The sequence below is a fragment of the Phyllobates terribilis genome, unplaced genomic scaffold, assembly GCF_046119375.1.
Source record: "Phyllobates terribilis strain yellow unplaced genomic scaffold, ASM4611937v1 Scaffold_10__3_contigs__length_209671492, whole genome shotgun sequence".
NCBI lineage: Eukaryota > Metazoa > Chordata > Amphibia > Anura > Dendrobatidae > Phyllobates > Phyllobates terribilis.
The window spans coordinates 172,331,368-172,351,288 of record NW_027362770.1 but is presented as its reverse complement, the minus strand read 5'-3'; the positions used below and the strand labels follow the sequence as shown (position 1 = coordinate 172,351,288).

Genomic DNA, 19,921 nt, shown 5'->3' with positions numbered 1-19,921 from the left:
CCACACTCCAAAGACATATTGATAGGGAATCTAGATTGTGAGCCCCAATGGGGACAGCGATGATAATGTATGTAAAGCGCTGTGGAATATGTTAGCGCTATATAAAGATTAGTATTATTATCATCTGCCTAACAGTAACATGCCCCATAGTGATGCATCATCCACAAGGAGAGAACTGTACATAAACCATAGATACATTCAGCAATGGTGCTGGAAATTCCTCCGAGCATGATGTATGATCAATGTGTGCAAAGAGAATCAATAATGTGAGAATGAAGAACAATATAAGAAAATACAGAAACAAGAGAAAATGTATTTTATTCTTAGATTTTACTTAACTCTCCAAAATATCCAGCAGTTACATACCGTATTTTTTGGATTATAAGACGTACTTTTCACCCCCCAGATTTGGGGGAAAAATGGAAGTGCATTTTATAATCCGAACGCGCTTACCGGGGGTGGAGCGGGGTCCCAGGGTCGCTGCTGCTGGAAGCTTCTGCCTTCCGGCAGCGGCAGGATTAGGAAGATGGCTGCGGGCCCCAAGCTTGTAGTAGGTGTCGGTGGTGCGGAGGCTCTTCCGACATTTTGCAAAAGCCAGAGCCCCGCACCTTCCATACTTTCCTATGTGGCGTTCTCCCGGAAAATGGCCACTGGATGCGGCGCATGCGCAATGAGAGGATTGAGGGGATCCCCCGCACCACCGAACAACATACTACAAGCATGGGGCCTGCCTCTGCCGGAAGGCAGAAGCTTCCAGCAGCAGCGATCTCTCGTCAGCAGCGATCTCCTGATAGCAGGAACCCTGCCACCTAGGACCCCGCTTCACCAACACCTCGGCCCCCTAAGGTAACCTGATTTTTATAAAAAAAACATTGTTTTTCCTATTCTCCCCAAAATTTGGGGTGCGTCTTATAAATCGGGGCGTTTTATAATCCGCAGAATACGGTATATAAATCTGACGTCCCCAAAAGTGATACAAACTGGCATAAAATAAGGCACGTTTCATGTAATTGGGTCATCATCAAAACAATAAGGGTAAGTCCCCAAAAGATTTACAGCCACAGTCAGGTTCAGGTGGTCAGAAATATCTGAGAATATATAATTCTCTTGTACAGGATAAAGATGGGGCTACGAATTGATAAAGAAGAAATAGTTGATATACAATGTAACTGCAATGTGAAGACCCCCCAACACATCCAACTAAAGTCAGGCAAAGTGACCAATTTACACAATGCTGATCGATCGTTAGATGCAACAGTAAAATGAACGATCATTAAATTCAACCGATGCCCAACTAACGAACATTCCAAGGGCATAAAATTACAGGGGGATTAATAAGGGTGAGGAAGAACAGAACAGATGTTGCTGGGGTAATTACCAAGTGCCTACACAACAGATAATCCACCCATGTGGTATAGTCATAGGGACAGCAGTCATATAGGGATTATCAAATGGAATCCTGCCGGTTTATTAATCCCATTAGCAGAATAATCCAAGAGTCTCTAGTGGTATTCTTACATCATAATTTCTTCCAGTTACTTTTTCCCCCTAATATCTTAACAGAACCATTATATACACATAATGCAGCATGCAGGGGCTCAGAGAAGGTGGCAGTGAAGGTGTGTAAGTGTCTGATGGGGTCACACAGCTCATAAAAGGACAGCTGCCCGGCCGCATAATCCAGACATATCCTGACTCTATCACTAGAGATCTTGTGAGGTAACCAGATCTGTTTACTGTCATGTATCACTGAATACTGATTATTACATCTACTCAAAATCCAGGACTTAATATTAAATCCAAAAAGTGACTGCTGCCCCCTCCGGTCTATACTGGGATAACACATCCCCACCATCGACCAACCTGATCTAGTACTGCCCTCCACATCCCAGTAATGTTGTCCTGAGGTAAATCCCCACTGACTTATCACTTGATTATTATCTTGGAATCTCTCTGCTGTTTCTGGACGTTTTTGCTTCTGTCCTGTCCCGGTTGCAATTTTCTGGTCGTCCGATACATGGACATTATTAGCAGCTGTGTTTACATCCAGTAATATGTCTTTAGGACCCTCCACATAGATCCCGCTCCTTATACCTGATATTACCTCACATAATGTGTGTAATGTGTGTGAGATCACAGCCACATCCAGGTCATCTCCATCATGGGGCTGTTTATCATGTCCCCCTCTGTCCTCATCACCTCCCTCCTCCTCAGGATCACACAAGTCACCGGTGTCTGGTTCCTGTAAGACAGTCAGTGGATCCGTCATGTTACACAGCTCCTCAATGTGTCTCATCTTCCTGGACAGCTCATCCTTCTTTATCTCCAGCTGATGGATCAGAGCAGACAGTGACAGGGACTCTTCCTTTTCCTGCCTGGAGATCTCACTCAGGACCTTCTTCTCCAGGTCGTCCACCCGTCTCCTGATGTCTGTACACAGGGCAGTGACTCTCTGGACTTCTCCAGCTGCTTTTTCTTGAGCTTTTCTCCAGAGCTCCTCCAGACTCCGGACTCTTTCCTCAGTCTCCTCTGTCTTTGCGATCAGTTTCTGGACGACATTTCTTAGTTTCTTCTTCTTCTTCTCAGAGGCCTCATCCAGCATCTCCACCCGATGTTCCCGATGTTTTCCTACTAAGCTGCAGGACACACAGATACAAGCCGCGTCCTCAGTGCAGTAATATTCCAGGATCTTCTTATGGACAGAACATTTCCTTTTCTCCAGAGAAGTGCTGGGATCAGATAAGACGTGTTCTGGTGATTTGCTGTGAACTCTCAGGTGTTTATCACACAGAGAAGCCTCACACAGCAGACATGATGTAACAGCAGGTGCAGGAGAGTCCACACAGTAAGTGCAGCAGATCCAGTTTTCCGTCTGTGTTGGTGGAGTAAACAGGAATTTCTCCATTATATTACGCAGAGCTATGTTCCTCATCAGCGCCGGCCGCTCCAGAAACTCTTCTCTGCAATCAGGACAGGAATAAACTCCAGACCCGTCCTGTGTATCCAGCGCCTGATCTATACACATCCGGCAGAAGTTGTGTCCACATCTCAGCATTACAGGATCTGTATAAGTGCTCAGACAGATGGAGCAGTCCAGCTGGTTTCTCAGATCAGCAGACGCCATTAGTGATGTGTCCGTCGTGAACGATCCGAGACAAAGAGCCAGCTCCTGTATGTGAATGACGGGGCCCCAGCACTGGGAGCTGAGCCGAATTTCCCCGCCGCTGTTAGCTTACTCAGGAATCACTGGGGTCTGGAAGGATACAAGAGATGGAGGAGAGCAGGGAGTATGCACATGTGCAATGACAATTTGGCAATGCCTAGTGACTGGGCTCCACCCAAAAGAACGCTTACATTGATTGTGATTGGCTGATTACTGCACACATGATCAGTGACATCTTTAAGGTCCTTAAAGTTTTCTGAAATTTCAGGTATAACCAACCAGGAAGATGAGACACATTGAGGAGCTGTGTAACATGACGGACCCACTGACTGTCTTACAGGAATCAGACACCGGTGACTTGTGTGATCCTGAGGAGGAGGGAGGTGATGAGGACACAGGGGGACATGATAAACAGCGCCATGATGGAGATGACCTGGATGTGGCTGTGATCTCACACACATTACACACATTACACACATTATGTGAGGTAATATCAGGTATAAGGAGCGGGATCTATGTGGAGGGTCCTGCAGACATATTACTGGATGTAAACACAGCTGCTAATGATCTCCTTATATCAGACGACCTGAAAACTGCAACCTGAACACGAGAAAAGCAGAAACGTCCAGAAACAGCAGAGAGATTCCAGTATAATCTATATATATAATTGTCTTATCCCGTCTGTCTGTCTGTCTGTCTGTCCAGGAAATCCCACGTCGCTCATTGGTCCAGCAGCGGCCAATCAGCGCCGCGGGATTTCTGAAAAAAGATGGCTGCCGTTAGCGGCTCATCTGCGGGACGGAGCTCAGCGGCGATGCAGCCGGGAGATGACCGGCGCGAGGCGCTCATCTCCCGGCCGGTACCAGCAGAAGGACCTCGACCGCCGGACCCATCTGCGGGACGGAGATGCAGCCGGGAGATGACCGGCCGCTGACCTCCATGCGGAACGGAGGAATGGGGAGCGGCGCTGCGGGTCGGGATACTTCTGCTGCGAGCGCCCGCTATGTCCCGGGTTCTCGCAGCGGAAGTAGCCGCACAGGCAGCGCCGCTCCCCGGTCCTCACCAATACGATTCGCTGATTGGTCGCGCTCTCCACACCCGACCAATCAGTGATCTTGGCGCTAAAGTTAAACACCGCTGTGCTGATTGGTCGCCGACGCTGCCCGCGACCAATCACCGATTTGGGCGCCACATTTAAATATCGGCCGCGACCAATCACCACAGCGGTGTTTAAATGTGGAGCCAAGATCGGTGATTGGTCGCGGCCGATATTTAAATTTGGCGTCCAAATCGGTGATTGGTCGCGGCCGATATTTAAATTTGGCGCCCAAATCGGTGATTGGTCGCGGTCAGCGTCCGCGACCAATCAGCACAATAGCGTTTAACTTTGGCGCCAAGATCAGTCATTGGTCGCGGGCCAAGACAGCGACCAATCACCGATTTGTGCGGCACTTTTAAATAGCGGCCGCGACCAATTGGATGTCAGCGCCGCTGCCTGTGCGGATACTTCCGCTGCAAGAACCTGGGACATGAGCGGGCGCTCGCAGCAGAAGTATCCGGACTCGCAGCGCCGCTCCCCGTCCTCCCTTCACACCCTAGCCGCTAATGTCCCCACTGTATCCGCATGGTGTTACAAAGGTCCGGACATTTGTGTTAAAAATCGCTGATTGGTCGCAGGCGGTGCCCGCGACCAATCACCGATTTGGGCGCCAAATTTAAATATCTGCCGCGACCAATCACCGATCTTGGCTCCACATTTAAACACCGCTGTACTGATTGGTCGCGGACGCTATTTAAATGTGCCGCCAAAATCGGTGATTGGTCGCGCACAGCGTCGGCGACCAATCAGCACAACGGTGTTTAAATGTGGAGCCAAGATCAGTGATTGGTCGCGGCCGATATTTAAATTTGGCGCCCAAATCGGTGATTGGTCGCGGGCTGCGCCTGCGACCAATCAGCGATTTTTTTACACAAATGTCCGGACCTTTGTAACACCATGCGGATACTGTGGGGACATCAGCGGCTAGGGTGTGAAGGGAGGACCGGGGAGCGGCGCTGCGGGTCGGGATACTTCTGCTCCGAGCGCTCGCTCATGTCCCGGGTTCTCGGAGCGGAAGTATCCGCACAGGCAGCGCCGCTGACATCCAGGCGGCTAAGGTGTGAAGGGAGGACCGGGGAGCGGCGCTGACATCCAATTGGTCGCGGCCGCTATTTAAATCTGCCGCACAAATCGGTGATTGGTCGCTGTCTTGGCCCGCGACCAATCACCGATTTGGGCGCTAAATTTAAATATCGGCCGCGACCAATCACCGATCTTGGCTCCACATTTAAACACCGCTGTGCTGATTGGTCGCGGCCGATATTTAAATTTGGCTCCCAAATCGGTGATTGGTCGCGGGCAGCGCCCTCGACCAATCACCGATTTTTAACACAAATGTCCGGACCTTTGTAACACCATGCGGAGACTGTGGGGACATCAGCGGCTAGGGTGTGAAGGGAGGACCGGGGAGCGGCGCTGCGGGTCGGGATACTTCTGCTCCGAGCGCTCGCTCATGTCCCGGGTTCTCGCAGCGGAAGTACCCGCACAGGCAGCGGCGCTCCCCGGTCCTCACTAATACGATTCCGCTCCCTGCTCCTCACCAATACGATTCGCGGATTGGTCGCGTGCGGAGAGCGCGACCAATCAGTGATGTTGGCGCTAAAGTTAAACACCGCTGCCCGCGACCAATCACCGATTTGGGCGCCACATTTAAACACTGCTGTGCTAATTGGTCGAGGACGCCAGCCGCGACCAATCAGCGAGCTTGGCGCAAAATTTAAACAACGCTCTGCTGATTGGTCACGGACACCACCAATTCGCGAGATTGGCGCCAACATTAAACAACGCTCTGCTGATTGGTCGCAGACTCCAGCTGCGACCAATCTGCGTTTTTTGTGCCAAATTTAAACAACACTCTGCTGATTGGTCGCGGTCGCCGGCCGCGACCCATCAGCATTATTGGCGCCAAATTTAAACCCCGCTCTGCTGATTGGTCGCGGCCGCAGGCCGCGACCAATCATCGATTTTGCCGCCCAATTTAAACAACGCACTGCTGATTAATCAGCGATTTTGGCGCCAAATTTAAACCCCGCTCTGCATCTTTCTGCTGAATGGTCGCGGTCACCGGCCGCGACCAATCAGCAGTATTGTCGCCAAATTTAAACACCTCTTTGCTAATTGGTCGCGGTCGCGACTAATCAACGATTTTGGTGCCAAATTTAAACACGCTCTCCAGTCCTCACTAACACGGCTTGCTCATTGGTCGCGGCCGCCGCCCTCGACTCATCAGCATTATTGGCGCCAAATTTAAACACCGCTCTGCTGATTGGTCGCGGTTACCGGTCTCGAATAATCAGCATTATTAGTGCCAAATTTAAACACCGCTGTGCTAATTGGTCCCGGCCGTGACCAATCACCATAATTGGCGCCAAATTTAAATACCGCTCTGCTCATTGGTCGCGGCTAGTGAACGTGACCAATCAGCATTATTGGCGCCAAATTTAAATCCCGCTCTGCTGATTAGTCGCGGCCGCCGGCCACGACCAATCTGCGATATAGGCGCCAAATTTTAACACCGCTTTGCCGATTGGTCACGGTTGCCGGCCTCGACCAATCAGCGATTTTGGCGCAAAATTTAAACACAGCTCTGCTAATTGGTCGCGGATGTGACTAATTAGCATTATTGGTGCCAAATTTAAACACCGCTCTGCTGATTGATCGCGGTTGCTGGCCGAGATCAATCAGCAGTATTGGCGGCAAATTTAAACCCCGCTCTGCTAATTGGTCGCGGATGCGACTAATTAGCATTATTGGTGCCAAATTTAAACACCGCTCTGCTGATTGATCGCGGTTGCTGGCCGAGATCAATCAGCAGTATTGGCGGCAAATTTAAACAATGCTCTGCTGAGTGGTCGCGGACGCCAGACGCGTCCAATCAGCGATTTTGGCGCCAAATTTAAACCCCGCTCTGCAGATTGGTCGCGGTTGCCGGCCGCGACTAATCAGCATTGTTGGCGCCAAAATTGTCGGCCGCGACTAATCAGCATTATTGCCGCCAAATTTAAACACCGCTCTGCTGAATGGTCGCGGCCGTGACCAACCACCATTATTGGCGCCAAATTTAAACACCGCTTTGCTGATTGGTCGCGGCCAGCGAACGTGACCAATCAGCAGAGCGGGGTTTCAATTTTGCGCCAATAATGCTGATTGGTTGCGGCCGTGACCAATCAGCATTATTGGCGCAAAATTGAAACCCCGCTCTGCTGATTGGTCACGTTCGCTGGCCGCGACCAATGAGCATTATTGGCGCAAAATTTAAACCCCACTCTGCTGATTAGTCGCGACCGCCGGCCGTGACCAATCAGCGATATAGTCGCCTAATTTCAACACCGCTTTGCTGATTGCGCCCGGTCTGCCGCATACATATTCTAGAATACTCGATGCGTTAGAATCGGGCCACCATCTAGTCAGGTGATAAGTCGGTAGGGATTTACCTCAGGACGACATTACTGGGACGTGGAGGGCAGTACTAGATCAGGTTGGTCGATGGTGGGGATGTGTTATCCCAGTATAGACAGGGAGGGGCGTCAGTCACTCATTGGATTGAAAGGAGTTGTCCACTAATTTTTTGAATTGTCCCAATGTATTTAGCATGTGCGCATGAGTATTTTTGTGATTATTATTATTATTACTAGATGGTAGCCCGATTCTAACGCATCGGGTATTCTAGAATATGTATGCGACATACCGGGCGCAATCAGCAGAGCGGTGTTTAAATTTGGCGCCAAAATCGCTGATTGGTCGCGGCCGGCAACCGCGACCAATCAGCAAAGCGGTGTTTAAATTTGGCGACTATATCGCTGATTGGTCACGGCCACCGACCGCAACCAATCAGCAAAGCGGTGTTTAAATTTGGCGCCAATAATGGTGATAGGTCACGACCGCGACCATTCAGCAGAGCGGTGTTTAAATTTGGCGGCAATAATGCTGATTAGTCGCGGCTGGCAATTTTGCGCCAACAATGCTGATTAGTCGTGGCCGGCAACCGCGACCAATCAGCAGAGCGCGATTTAAATTTGCCGGCCATATCGCTGATTGGTCGCGAGTGGCAGCCGCAACCAATCAGCAGAGCGTTGTTTAAATTTGGCGCCAATCTCGCTGATTAGTCACGGTCGGCTGGCATCCGCGACCAATCAGCAGAGCGTTGTTTAAATTTTGCGCCAAAATCGCTGATTGGTCAGCACAGCAGTGTTTAAATGTGACACCAAGATCGGTGATTGGTCGCTGCCGCTATTTAAATGTGGCGCCCAAATCGGTGATTAGTTGCGGGCAGCGGCCGCGACCAATCAGCACAGCGTTGTTAAACTTTTGCCCCAAGATCACTGATTGGTCGCGGGTGGAGACCGCGACCAATCAGCTAATCGTATTGGTGAGGACCGGGCAGCGGAATCGTATTGGTGAGGACCGTGGAGCGGCTCTGCCTGTGCGGCTACTTCCGCTGCGATAAGCCGGGAGATGAGCGGCTTCTCGCAGCAGAAGTATCCCGAACCGCAGCTACGCTCCCCGGTCCTCCCTTCCGCATGGAGGTCAGCGGCGCCGGCGGTCGGGGTCCTTCTGCTCCTACCGGCCGGGAGATGAGCGGCAGCTCGCAGCCGAAGTATCCCGAACTGCAGCGCCGCTCCCCGGTCCTCCCTTCCGCATGGAGGTCAGCGGCGCCGGCGGTCGGGGTCCTTCTGCTGCTACCGGCCGGGAAATGAGCGCCTCGCGCCGGTCATCTCCCGGCTGCATCTCCGTCCCGCAGATGAGCCGCTAATGGCCGCCATCTTTTTTCAGAAATCCCGCGGCGCTGATTGGCCGCTGCCGGACCAATGAGCGACGCGGGATTTCCAAGACAGACAGACAGACGGGATAAGACGATTATATATATAGATTATGGCGCTATTTATTCCATGACGCTTTACATGTTAAAAAGGGGGTATACATACAAAAACAATTACAATAATCTTTAACAAAACATGACGGCGACTGGTACAGGAGGAGAGAGAACCCTGCCCGCGAGGGCTCTACAAGGGATGGGTGAGGATACAGTAGGTGGGATTACCTTTAGTTGTATGTATTGCCTGTGAGCGGTACTATAGCTGGCCGCTCATAGGAATCATTTGACCCCCAGCTGCAGCTGGCTCTGACAACAGCTGATGTCACATCAAGTACCGGCTGCAGCCGGGCGTGACTCAGTGCTGCGTTCCACGGTGAGTGATGTGCTGTGGGCGGGGTTACCCCGCACTTCACACCCAGCATCCACCGCACGCTTACCCTCACATCATTCGTTGACATATGTAGAGATCATTGTGCAGGATATGATCATAGAGCAAGTGTTACACACACGCTGCTAGGTTCAGATAGGGGCGAGACAGGTTACACGAATTCTTTGGAATCCTGGGGGAACTGTTACTCAGGGCGACCATAGACCATGTGCTGCAGCTTCTCTCAGACACACAGGGGAATTGACCCTCAGACACAGACACGTAGGTTGTTTCACTTGCTGACCAGACACACTTGACAAGAGTCCTCATAAACGGTAGAACAGTAGCATTTAATAAGAAGCCGCACAGCCAGTGCAAGTTAAGTCTTATGAGCAACAGGCTCCAGTGACAAAAAGTACAGTTTCCTTAGCTGCACAGCAGTTCACAGTCTTCCCAGTAGTACAGGACAGCACAGTTCTAATGCAAAGGCGCATTAATGAACACAGCATTCTTTACAGCACAGCGAGATGGAGGGGGGGGGGTGAGTTTGCTGAGGGAGATAATCCCTGTGACACCATTTCCTTCAGTCCTTATCTTTCTGCTTCACAATATTCTGCACTGCTAGTTCAGGAACTCTACCTGACCTGTGCTTAGCTTGACTCCTGACTTGAATCCTTTTCACTTGCAGGGGCGCTTCTGTGAGATACAGAACACACACACACCACCTTTCTCTTTGGCTCCAGCCAGACAGTAAACAACTTCCACACAATCCCCCTGGGGCTCTGCTAAAAGACTTCCCTTCTCCTGAGACTGTGTTATCCCCTCTAGTTGCTGGATGCTTCTGGAGCACACTTCCTGTCTCATATGTTTGTGTTACTGCTAATAGTTGCTGAATGCTTTTAAAGCAACAGCACTACTTCGGCATGTCGCATAAGCCATATAAGTGAATATTTATGAGTAGAGAGGAGAAAATCCCAGCACTCACCAAAACGTAAAATAGGAGCAAACTTTATTCCAAGGGCCTAAAATTACAGGGGGGGGGGGGGGGGGGGAGTACGGGTGAAGAATAACACACCAACAACAACTTATTCCTCACTCTTATTCCTCCCCACTGTAATTATATGCCCTTAGAATGTTACTTAGTTGGACATCGGTTGAATTTAATGATCGTTCATTTTACTGTTGCATCTGACAATCTATCGGCCCGGGGAGCGAATGGGCAATGCACACACGTGGGATTTGCTAGGTGGTTGGCGTGACATCAGACCAGTCATGGCAATCAATCACATGGAATTTTGAACAGGACCATGACTGACTGCCACCCTTATGATTGAAACCAAAGGTATGTGAGGGAATCCCTGAGAAAAAATACTGACCAAATACTGATAGTGGGGCGGGTTTTATACTTGTCTACAGGGGAGGGCTGAGGAGCAGAAGGCGAGTTACTATTAACCTGTTAATGGACACTTGTGAGAATCACATCTTTTATCTGCTGTAAATTTTGGGTCTACATTGTGGTCACATATAAGGAGTGAGCTTATTACTTACAGTTAAGATTTTGAAAGTGAAACTCAGGACTGATCAGTAGAAAATAAAAGAAAAGCTAACATAAAATCACAGCTATGATGCAGAAACTTGCATATCTCATGTGCAATTGTCTTCTTTTAAAAAATATTTTTAAAAATCTATTACAATTAAAATGCTTCTAGTAGAGAATCCGTCTAGTCCAGAATCCGTCCTTTCCTTTCCTCAACCCTCAATCTACTAAACTGCTTGTGCATGCCCTCATCATCTCCCGCCTCAACTACTTCAACATCCTCCTCCGTGACCTATCTGCTAACACTCTCACACCCCTCCAGTCCATCCTCAACTCTGCTGCACGACTGGTTCATCTCTCGCCTCGCTACTCCTCTGCTACTCCCCTTTGCAAATCCCTTCACTGGCTCCCAATTGCCCGGTGTATCCAGTTCAAACTACTAACACTGATCTACAAAGCCATCCACAACCTCTCTCCTCCGTACATCTCTGAACTAATCTCCCGATATATTCCCTTACGTAACCTCCGGTCCTCCCAAGACCTCCTTCTCTCCTCCACACTTATTCATTCCTCACCCAATCGCCTCCAAGATTTCTCCCGAATATCCCCCATCCTATGGAATTCTGTGCCTCAACACATCCAATTAGCCTCCATATTTGGATCCTTCAAATGGAACCTGAAAACCCATCTCTTCAAACAATCTTACAGCCTGCCATGACCTTATTTGCTGCCACCTCAACAACACCAGAGCTACTGCAACCCCTCAACCTACTGTCTTCTTCCCCATTCCTGTAGAATGTAAGCCCGCAAGGGCAGGGTCCTCTTCCCTCTGTACCAGTCTATCATTGTTAGTTCGTTTACAGTAAGTAATATCTGTATTTGGTATGTAACCCTCTCTTATGTACAGCACCATGGAATCAATGGCGCTATATAAATAAATAAATAATAATAATAGTAGAGATGAGAAGATGCACAACCCAAATAGTAGATCGTAAAGTTGGTCCGAATCGTCTGGCAGGACCCAGTCCAGAGGCCAGGTAAGTGATCCCTGGCTGCTAGATGAGAGTCCACCTTCTACCTGCACTGCGACTCTTCTTTGGATAGTCGGCCTGGAACGACGTCATCGTTGACTGATCACAGGAAATCATTGTTTGAAGTAAAGTCGACCGTGTTTAATTATTTTCTAATGCAAGTAGGACAAAGGAACTTTTGTTCCAAGAAAGATTGTTCATCCATATTGATACTTTTTTTAATGAATATTCTCAGAAATATCTTTCGTTTGTCGCCCTAGTGTCACTGAACATGTATGGCCTGGTTGAACAACTATAATGTGTAATGTGGAGTAGACTATAAATGGCAGTGTCGGCATTACAATCGTTTGTTAAAAAAAATCGTTCAACCAGCAACATACTTTTAGGAAATGTGGATGGGGCCTTGACAGATGATCAGATCTTGTAGAATGGGTGGCCATATTAACCCTGAAAATAATATGGACATGTTAGAGAAGGTTCTTTTTCTATTGTTATTAGGTGGGCTGCTTAACAAGACATCCACTGTCTCCATTGAAGATTGAGCTTCTTGCCAAACTACTAAAAAAGACTCAAGATTGGCAGGCATCTGTAAGATTCCAAGGACCATTTAGTCACCTGACATGAATCCCACAGAATACGTCCACAATGGCAGCATGTTCATGAAGACCTGCTACCCGTAGAAAGTTTCTATAGTGTCCACAGGTCAATATCGCAGAACTCATGTATTTCATGGGTTTGTCTAGTTTCAGTTTGCTATGTATTATGGAAAGTTCCTAGTGCATTGTGGGACAGTCCTGTTGCATTATGGTCTTGTTCCTGTCACAGTAAAGACAGTAGCCATCTTTTCCTCTAGATTTCTCATGGAGAAGCCACCTTAGAACTCGTGTTTGTACCTTGTGCTCTTTGTAAAGAGCCTGCTCCATAGTTGGTCAGCCACTATTTATCAGTTACAATGCTGTGTTTCATACGCATGTTTGCTGTATTAGATAAATAATCGTCAACTTGCATTATTAACTCATGTTATACTGTTTATTGCAGGCTATCTGTATCTTATGCACTGTACAGTTATACAGTACAGACCAAAAGTTTGGACACACCTTCTCATTTAAAGGTTTTTCTGTATTTTCATGACTATGAAAATTGTACATTCACACTGAAGGCATCAAAACTATGAATTAACACATGTGGAATTATATACTTAACAAAAAAGTGTGAAATAACTGAAAATATGTCTTATATTCTAGGTTCTTCAAAGTATCCACCTTTTGCTTTGATGACTGCTCTTTACACTCTTGGCATTCTCTTGATGAGCTTCAAGAGGTAGTCACCGGAAATGGTCTTCCAACAATCTTGAAGGAGTTCCCAGAGATGCTTAGCACTTGTTGGCCCTTTTGCCTTCACTCTGCGGTCCAGCTCACCCCAAACCATCTCGATTGGGTTCAGGTCTGGTGATTGTGGAGGCCAGGTCATCTGGCGTAGCACCCCATCACTCTCCTTCTTGGTCAAATAGCCCTTACACAGCCTGGAGGTGTGTTTGGGGTCATTGTCCTGTTGAAAAATAAATGATGGTCCAATGCGAACCGGATGGAATAGCATGCCGCTGCAAGATGCTGTGGTAGCCCTGCTGGTTCAGTATACCTTCAATTTTGAATACATCCCCAACAGTGTCACCAGCAAAGCACCCCCACACCATCACAGCTCCTCCTTCATGCTTCACGGTGGGAACCAGGCATGTAGACTCCATCCGTTCACCTTTTCTGCGTCGCACAAAGACACGGTGGTTGGAACCAAAGATCTCAAATTTGGACTTATCAGACCAAAGCACAGATTTCCACTGGTCTAATGTCCATTCCTTGTGTTCTTTAGCCCAAACAAGTCTCTTCTGCTTGTTGCCTGTCCTTAGCAGTGGTTTCCTAGCAGCTATTTTACCATGAAGGCCTGCTGCACAAAGTCTCCTCTTAACAGTTGTTGAAGAGATGTGTCTGCTGCTAGAACTCTGTGTGGCATTGACCTGGTCTCTAATCTGAGCTGCTGTTAACCTGTGATTTCTGAGGCTGGTGATTCGGATAAACTTATCCTCAGAAGCAGAGGTGACTCTTGGTCTTCCTTTCCTGGGGCGGTCCTCATGTGAGCCAGTTTCTTTGTAGCGCTTGATGGTTTTTGGAACTGCATTTGGGGACACTTTCAAAGTTTTCCCAATTTTTCGCACTGACTGACCTTCATTTCTTAAAGTAATGATGGCCACTCGTTTTTCTTTACTTAGCTGCTTTTTCTTGCCATAATACAAATTCTAACAGTCTATTCAGTAGGATTATCAGCTGTGTATCCACCAGAGTTCTGCACAACACAACTGATGGTCCCAACCCCATTTATAAGGCAAGAAATCCCACTTATTAAACCTGACAGGGCACACCTGTGAAGTGAAAATCATTTCTGGTGACTACCTCTTGAAGCTCATCAAGAGAATGCCAAGAGTGTGCAAAGCAGTCATCAAAGCAAAAAGGTGGCTACTTTGAAGAACCTAGAATATAAGACATATTTTCAGTTGTTTCACACTTTTTTGTTAAGTATATAATTCCACATGTGTTAATTCCTAGTTTTGATGCCTTCAGTGTGAATGTACAATTTTCATAGTTATGAAAATACAGAAAAATCTTTAAATGAGAAGGTGTGTCCAAACTTTTGGTCTGTACTGTATATTCTGAAATACTCCTGTTATTGCATCTTATAGTTTCACCCTTTCCTGACACAATATACAATCAATAAAAAGAAGGTGACAACTTCACAGCCTATTTCTTAAGCAGACAGGGGGCTTAGCTACATGACTCTACACACTGTGGTAACGTGTATGAGGACAGTACAGCCAAAGAAAACGAATGTAGCAAAGATCAGGCATTTGAGCTGCTGTGACATTTTGTAATGAGGCTAAAAGTTCTCTATCAATGTAGATACATTTCATTATTATATTATAATTAGGGATGAGCAAACTCGAACTGTAAAGTTCAGGGTTCGCACCAGACACCTAGTGTTCATGCACTGACTCCGAACACAGACTTTTCATGGAAGTCTGTGTTACTGTTAGGCTTCGGCAGCCTGAACACAGCTTGTTGAAAGACTGCAGCGCAGCCAATCAACAAGCTTTTCCACTGTCGGCACTTCAGGCCCCATCACAGCCATGGTAAGCACTGGCATGGCTGTGATTAGCCAGCTTACCATGTGAGAAAAAAAAAAAAAAGACGTTGGGTCCCCTTATTCTTGATAACAAGCTCACGTAAAGCAGACAGCTGTGAGCTGTAGCGGGCACCTGTCTGTTTTATCTTGGCTGGTAATCAAAAATAGAGAGGCCCTCAGCCATCCCAGAAAAGGCGCATCCATTAGTTGCACCAATTCTGACACTTTGCCCAGCTCTTCCCGCTGGCCCTGTAGCATTGCCAAGTGGGGTAATATTTGGGATTAATATCAGCTCTGTAATGTCTGCTGGATGTAATGTCTGCAGGGTCTGTGGGTCTTTAATATCTGCCTTGTGAATGGAAGTTAAGTCATCAGGATGGACTAATTTACCACCACCTTTTGATCTTTACCGCTGTGTGTAGGCACAAGATTGAGGGTGACAGCGTTATGAAGGCTTTCCCACAAAAAAATAACATTATTTGCACTTAACCCCATCCACAACCCAACAGCCACCGTGGGGACCCCAGCGCTGAGGCACGCCTCACTTGTCGTGAAGTCAGCGCAGGGTCACGTGATGCCTGTGAGCGGCCACCGATTGCGCCGCTCACACGCATTATCAGTAACACAAGGTATTTACAAATATACTTATGCCCACATGCTGAATACATTGGGCAATTTAAAAAAAGTACCAGACAACTTCTTTAATAAGCTGAGAAGGTCCATGGATATTGTCTCCTTCCCAGCATAATAAGAGCCGCTCACAGCTGTCTGCTTTAACCTTGGCTGGTTATCAAAATAGGGGGTACCCCACATAGTTTTTTTCATTTACCGTATCTACTATATAATTGTCTTATCCCGTCTGTCCTGGAAATCCCGCGTCGCTCATTGTTCCGGCAGCGGCCAATCAGCGCCGCGGGATTTCTGAAAAAAGATGGCGGCCGCTAGCGGCTCATCTGCGGGACGAAGATGCAGCCGGGAGATGACCGGCGCGAGCCGCTCATCTCCCGGCCGGTAGCAGCGGAAGGACCGCCGGCGTCGCTGACATCCATGCGGAAGGGAGGACCGGGGAGCGGCGCTGACATCCATGCGGCTAGGGTGTGAAGGGAGGACCGGGGAGCGGCGCTAACATCCAATTGGTCGCGGCCGCTATTTAAATGTGCTGCACAAATCGGTGATTCAATCACTCATCTTGCCGCAAAAGTTAAACACTACTGTGCTGATTGGTCACGGACGCTGCCCGCGACCAATCACCGATTTTGGCGCCACATTTAAATATCGTCCGCGACCAATCAACGATCTTGGCTCCATATTTAAACACCGCTGTGCTGATTGGTCGCGGACGCTATTTAAATGTGGCGCCAAAAGCGGTGATAGGTCGCGCCCACCGTCGGCGACCAATCAGCACAGCGGTGTTTAAATGTGGCGCCAAGATCGGTGATTGATCGCGGGCAGCGCCAGCGACTAATCAGCGATTTTTAACAAAAATGTCAGGACCTTTGTAACACCATGAGGATACTGTGGGGAGATCAGCGGCTAGGGTGTGAAGGGAGGACCGGGGAGCGGAGCTGCAGGTCCGGATACTTCTGCGAGCGCCCGCTCATGTCCCGGGTTCTCGGAGCGGAAGTAGCGGCACAGGCAGCGCCGCTGACATCCATGCGGAAGGGAGGACCGGGGAGCGGCGCTGACATCCATGCGGCTAGGGTGTGAAAGGAGGACCGGGGAGCGGAGCTGCAGGTCCGGATACTTCTGCGAGCGCCCACTCATGTCCCGGGTTCTTGGAGCGGAAGTAGCGGCACAGGCAGCGCCGCTGACATCCATGCGGAAGGGAGGACCGGGGAGCGACGCTGACATCCATGCGGCTAGGGTGTGAAGGGAGGACCGGAGAGCGGCGCTGCGGGTCCGGATACTTCTGCTGCCAGCGCCCGCTCATGTCCCGGGTTCTCGGAGCGGAAGTAGCGGCACAGGCAGCCGCTCCCCGGTCCTCACCAATATGATATGCTGATTGGTCGCGCCCTCCTGACGCGACCAATCAGAGATTTTAATGCTGAATTCAAACCCACTGTCCGCTGCTTAGTAACACGGCACGCGAGATTTAAAACCCGCTTCTCTGATTGGTCGCGGACGCCGCCCGCGACCAATCACAGATTTTCGCGCCAAATTTAAACACGCTCTCCGGCCAATTACCGCAACATTTCAAATATCTACGCCACCTTCGGGAGATAGCACGGCTAACTCCGCCCATGTGGTCATGTGACTCACAAAATGCTCATAACGTACTGAGCAGGTTTTCTCAGTCACACTGTGCGAGGGACTTCAGTCACACTGTGTGAGGGACTTCTGTCACACTGTGCGAGGGACTTCTGTCACACTGTGCGAGGGACTTCTGTCACACTGTACGAGGGACTTCAGTCAGGTTTACTGAACACGTTCTGCCAGTGACAGCGCGCTGAAGAGATACTTCTTTATGTTTCCTGTTTTATAATGGGTCGTAAGCAAAAATACGCCACGGAGGAAGACCGAAAAGCAGCAGAAGCAGCAAGACAACGACAACGTCGAGAGCAACAGACAGCACAACATACTGCCGCCAGACCAGCCCAGGATGCGGAAGCTCACAAAAAACGCCGGGAACAGGAGACACCGCAACACACTGCCGCCAGACAAGCCCAGGATGCGGAATCTCACCAAAAACGCCGGGAACAGGAGACACCGCAACAAACTGCCGCAAGACAAGCCCAGGATGCGGAAGCTCAACAAAAACGCTGGGAACAGGAGACACCACAACACACTGCCGCCAGACAAGCCCAGGATGCCGAATCTCACCAAAAACGCCGGGAACAGGAGACACCGCAACACACTGCCGCAAGACAAGCCCAGGATGCGGAAGCTCACCAAAAACGCCGGGAACAGGAGACACCGAAACACACTGCCGCCAGACAAGCCCAGGATGCGGAACCTCACCAAAAACGCCGGGAACAGGGGACACCGCAACACACTGCCGCCAGACAAGCCCAGGATGCGAAATCTCACCAAAAACGCCGGAAACTGGAGACACCGCAACACACTGCCGCCAGACAAGCCCACGATGCAGAATCTCAACAAAAACGCCGGGAACAGGAGACACCGCAACACACTGCCGTCAGACAAGCCAAGGATGCAGAATATCGCAAGAAATGACGGGAGCAGGACACACCGCAACACACTGCCGCCAGACAAGCCCAGGATGCGGAATCTCACCAAAAACGCCGGGAACAGGAGACACCACAACACACTGCCAGCAGACAAGCCCAGGATGCGGCAGCTCACAGAAAAATTCGGAAGCAGGAGACAACACCACACACTGCCGCCAGACAAGCACAGGATGCGGAAGCTCACAGAAAAATTCGGCAACAGGAGACACCATGACACACTGCCGGCAGACAAGCCCAGGATGCGGAAGCTCACAGAAAACTTCGGGACCAGGAGACACCACAACACACTGCCGGCAGACGAGCCCAGGATGCGGAATCTCACAGAAAATGTCGGGAACAGGAGACACCACAACACACTGTCGCCAGACAAGCCCAGGATGCCGAATGTCACAGACAACGTCGGGAACAAGAGACAACACAACACACTGCCGCCAGACAAGCCCAGGATGTGGAATCTCAACAAAAACGCCGGGAACAAGAGACACCACAACACACTGTCGCCAGACAAGCCCAGGATGCGGAATCTCACAGACAATGTCGGAAACAGGAGACACCACAAGACACTGCCGCCAGACAAGCACAGGATGCGGAATCTCACAGACAACGTCGGGAACGGGAAACACCGCAACACACTGCGGCTAGACAGGAACACGATGCGGAATCCCATAGACAATGTCGTCTGAATGAATCTCCAGAATCCAGGACAAACCGAGAACAACACGATCGACAAATTTATCAAAAACGAATGCTCTACCAACTAAGGCAAACCCAGCAGAACATTCAACAACTTGCACGTTACGTAACAGACAATGAAACTATCATTATTCAACACTACTGTGGGAAGATGAATGTAGTTTGTTCCAAATGCGAATCTATGAATTTTATCGAGAAAAAACCATCTGACAATCAGTTTACTCAATGCTGCCAAAAAGGAAAAGTGATGCTACCAAGATGTCACTACTCAGATCTGTTTGAGGAGTTGTTGAAAGGAACGCATGAACACAGTAGAAATTTTATGGAAAATATCAGAAGTATCAACAGTTCTCATGCGTTTGCTTCATTTGGTGCCAACATTGCACCGCCACCTGGATTCGGACCGTATTGTTTTAAAATACATGGCCAGATCTACCACCGCACTGGAACACTTCACCCAGAACTAGGACAACCACCAACATTTGCACAATTATACATCTTTGATCCAAATGAGGCTACAGAACAAAGGAAACAACCGAAAAGAAAATGAAAAGTGTAATGCCGAACTGATGAACCTAATTGCCGTACATTTACAAACAATCAGCCCATTTGCTGCCGCATATCGCATGCTAAAAGACGTTGAAGCTGAGGAGGAACAGAGAGCTATACAAAATGGGACGGAAATGCCTTCTATTATCATGGCCATTAAACAAGAACGTCAACAAGATCCCCAATGTTACAACAAACCACGTGTAAGTGAGGTCGCAGTTGTTTTTCAAAACGATGATGGAGAGCCTCCTTTTCAAAGAGATATATTAGTCCATCTTAAGCCAGACAAAAACAACCCTTTCGTTCC

General features: G+C 48.9%; 1 protein-coding gene across 1 annotated transcript; it reads right to left on the bottom strand.

Annotated features, from left to right (window-relative positions):
• Positions 1-301: 301 nt before the first annotated feature.
• On the bottom strand, positions 302-3,342 carry LOC141164680 (E3 ubiquitin/ISG15 ligase TRIM25-like). Its single transcript, XM_073650167.1, has one exon. It carries the CDS (start codon positions 3,122-3,124, stop codon positions 1,520-1,522), a length of 1,605 nt encoding a protein of 534 aa, XP_073506268.1. The 5' UTR covers positions 3,125-3,342; the 3' UTR covers positions 302-1,519.
• Positions 3,343-19,921: the final 16,579 nt, after the last annotated feature.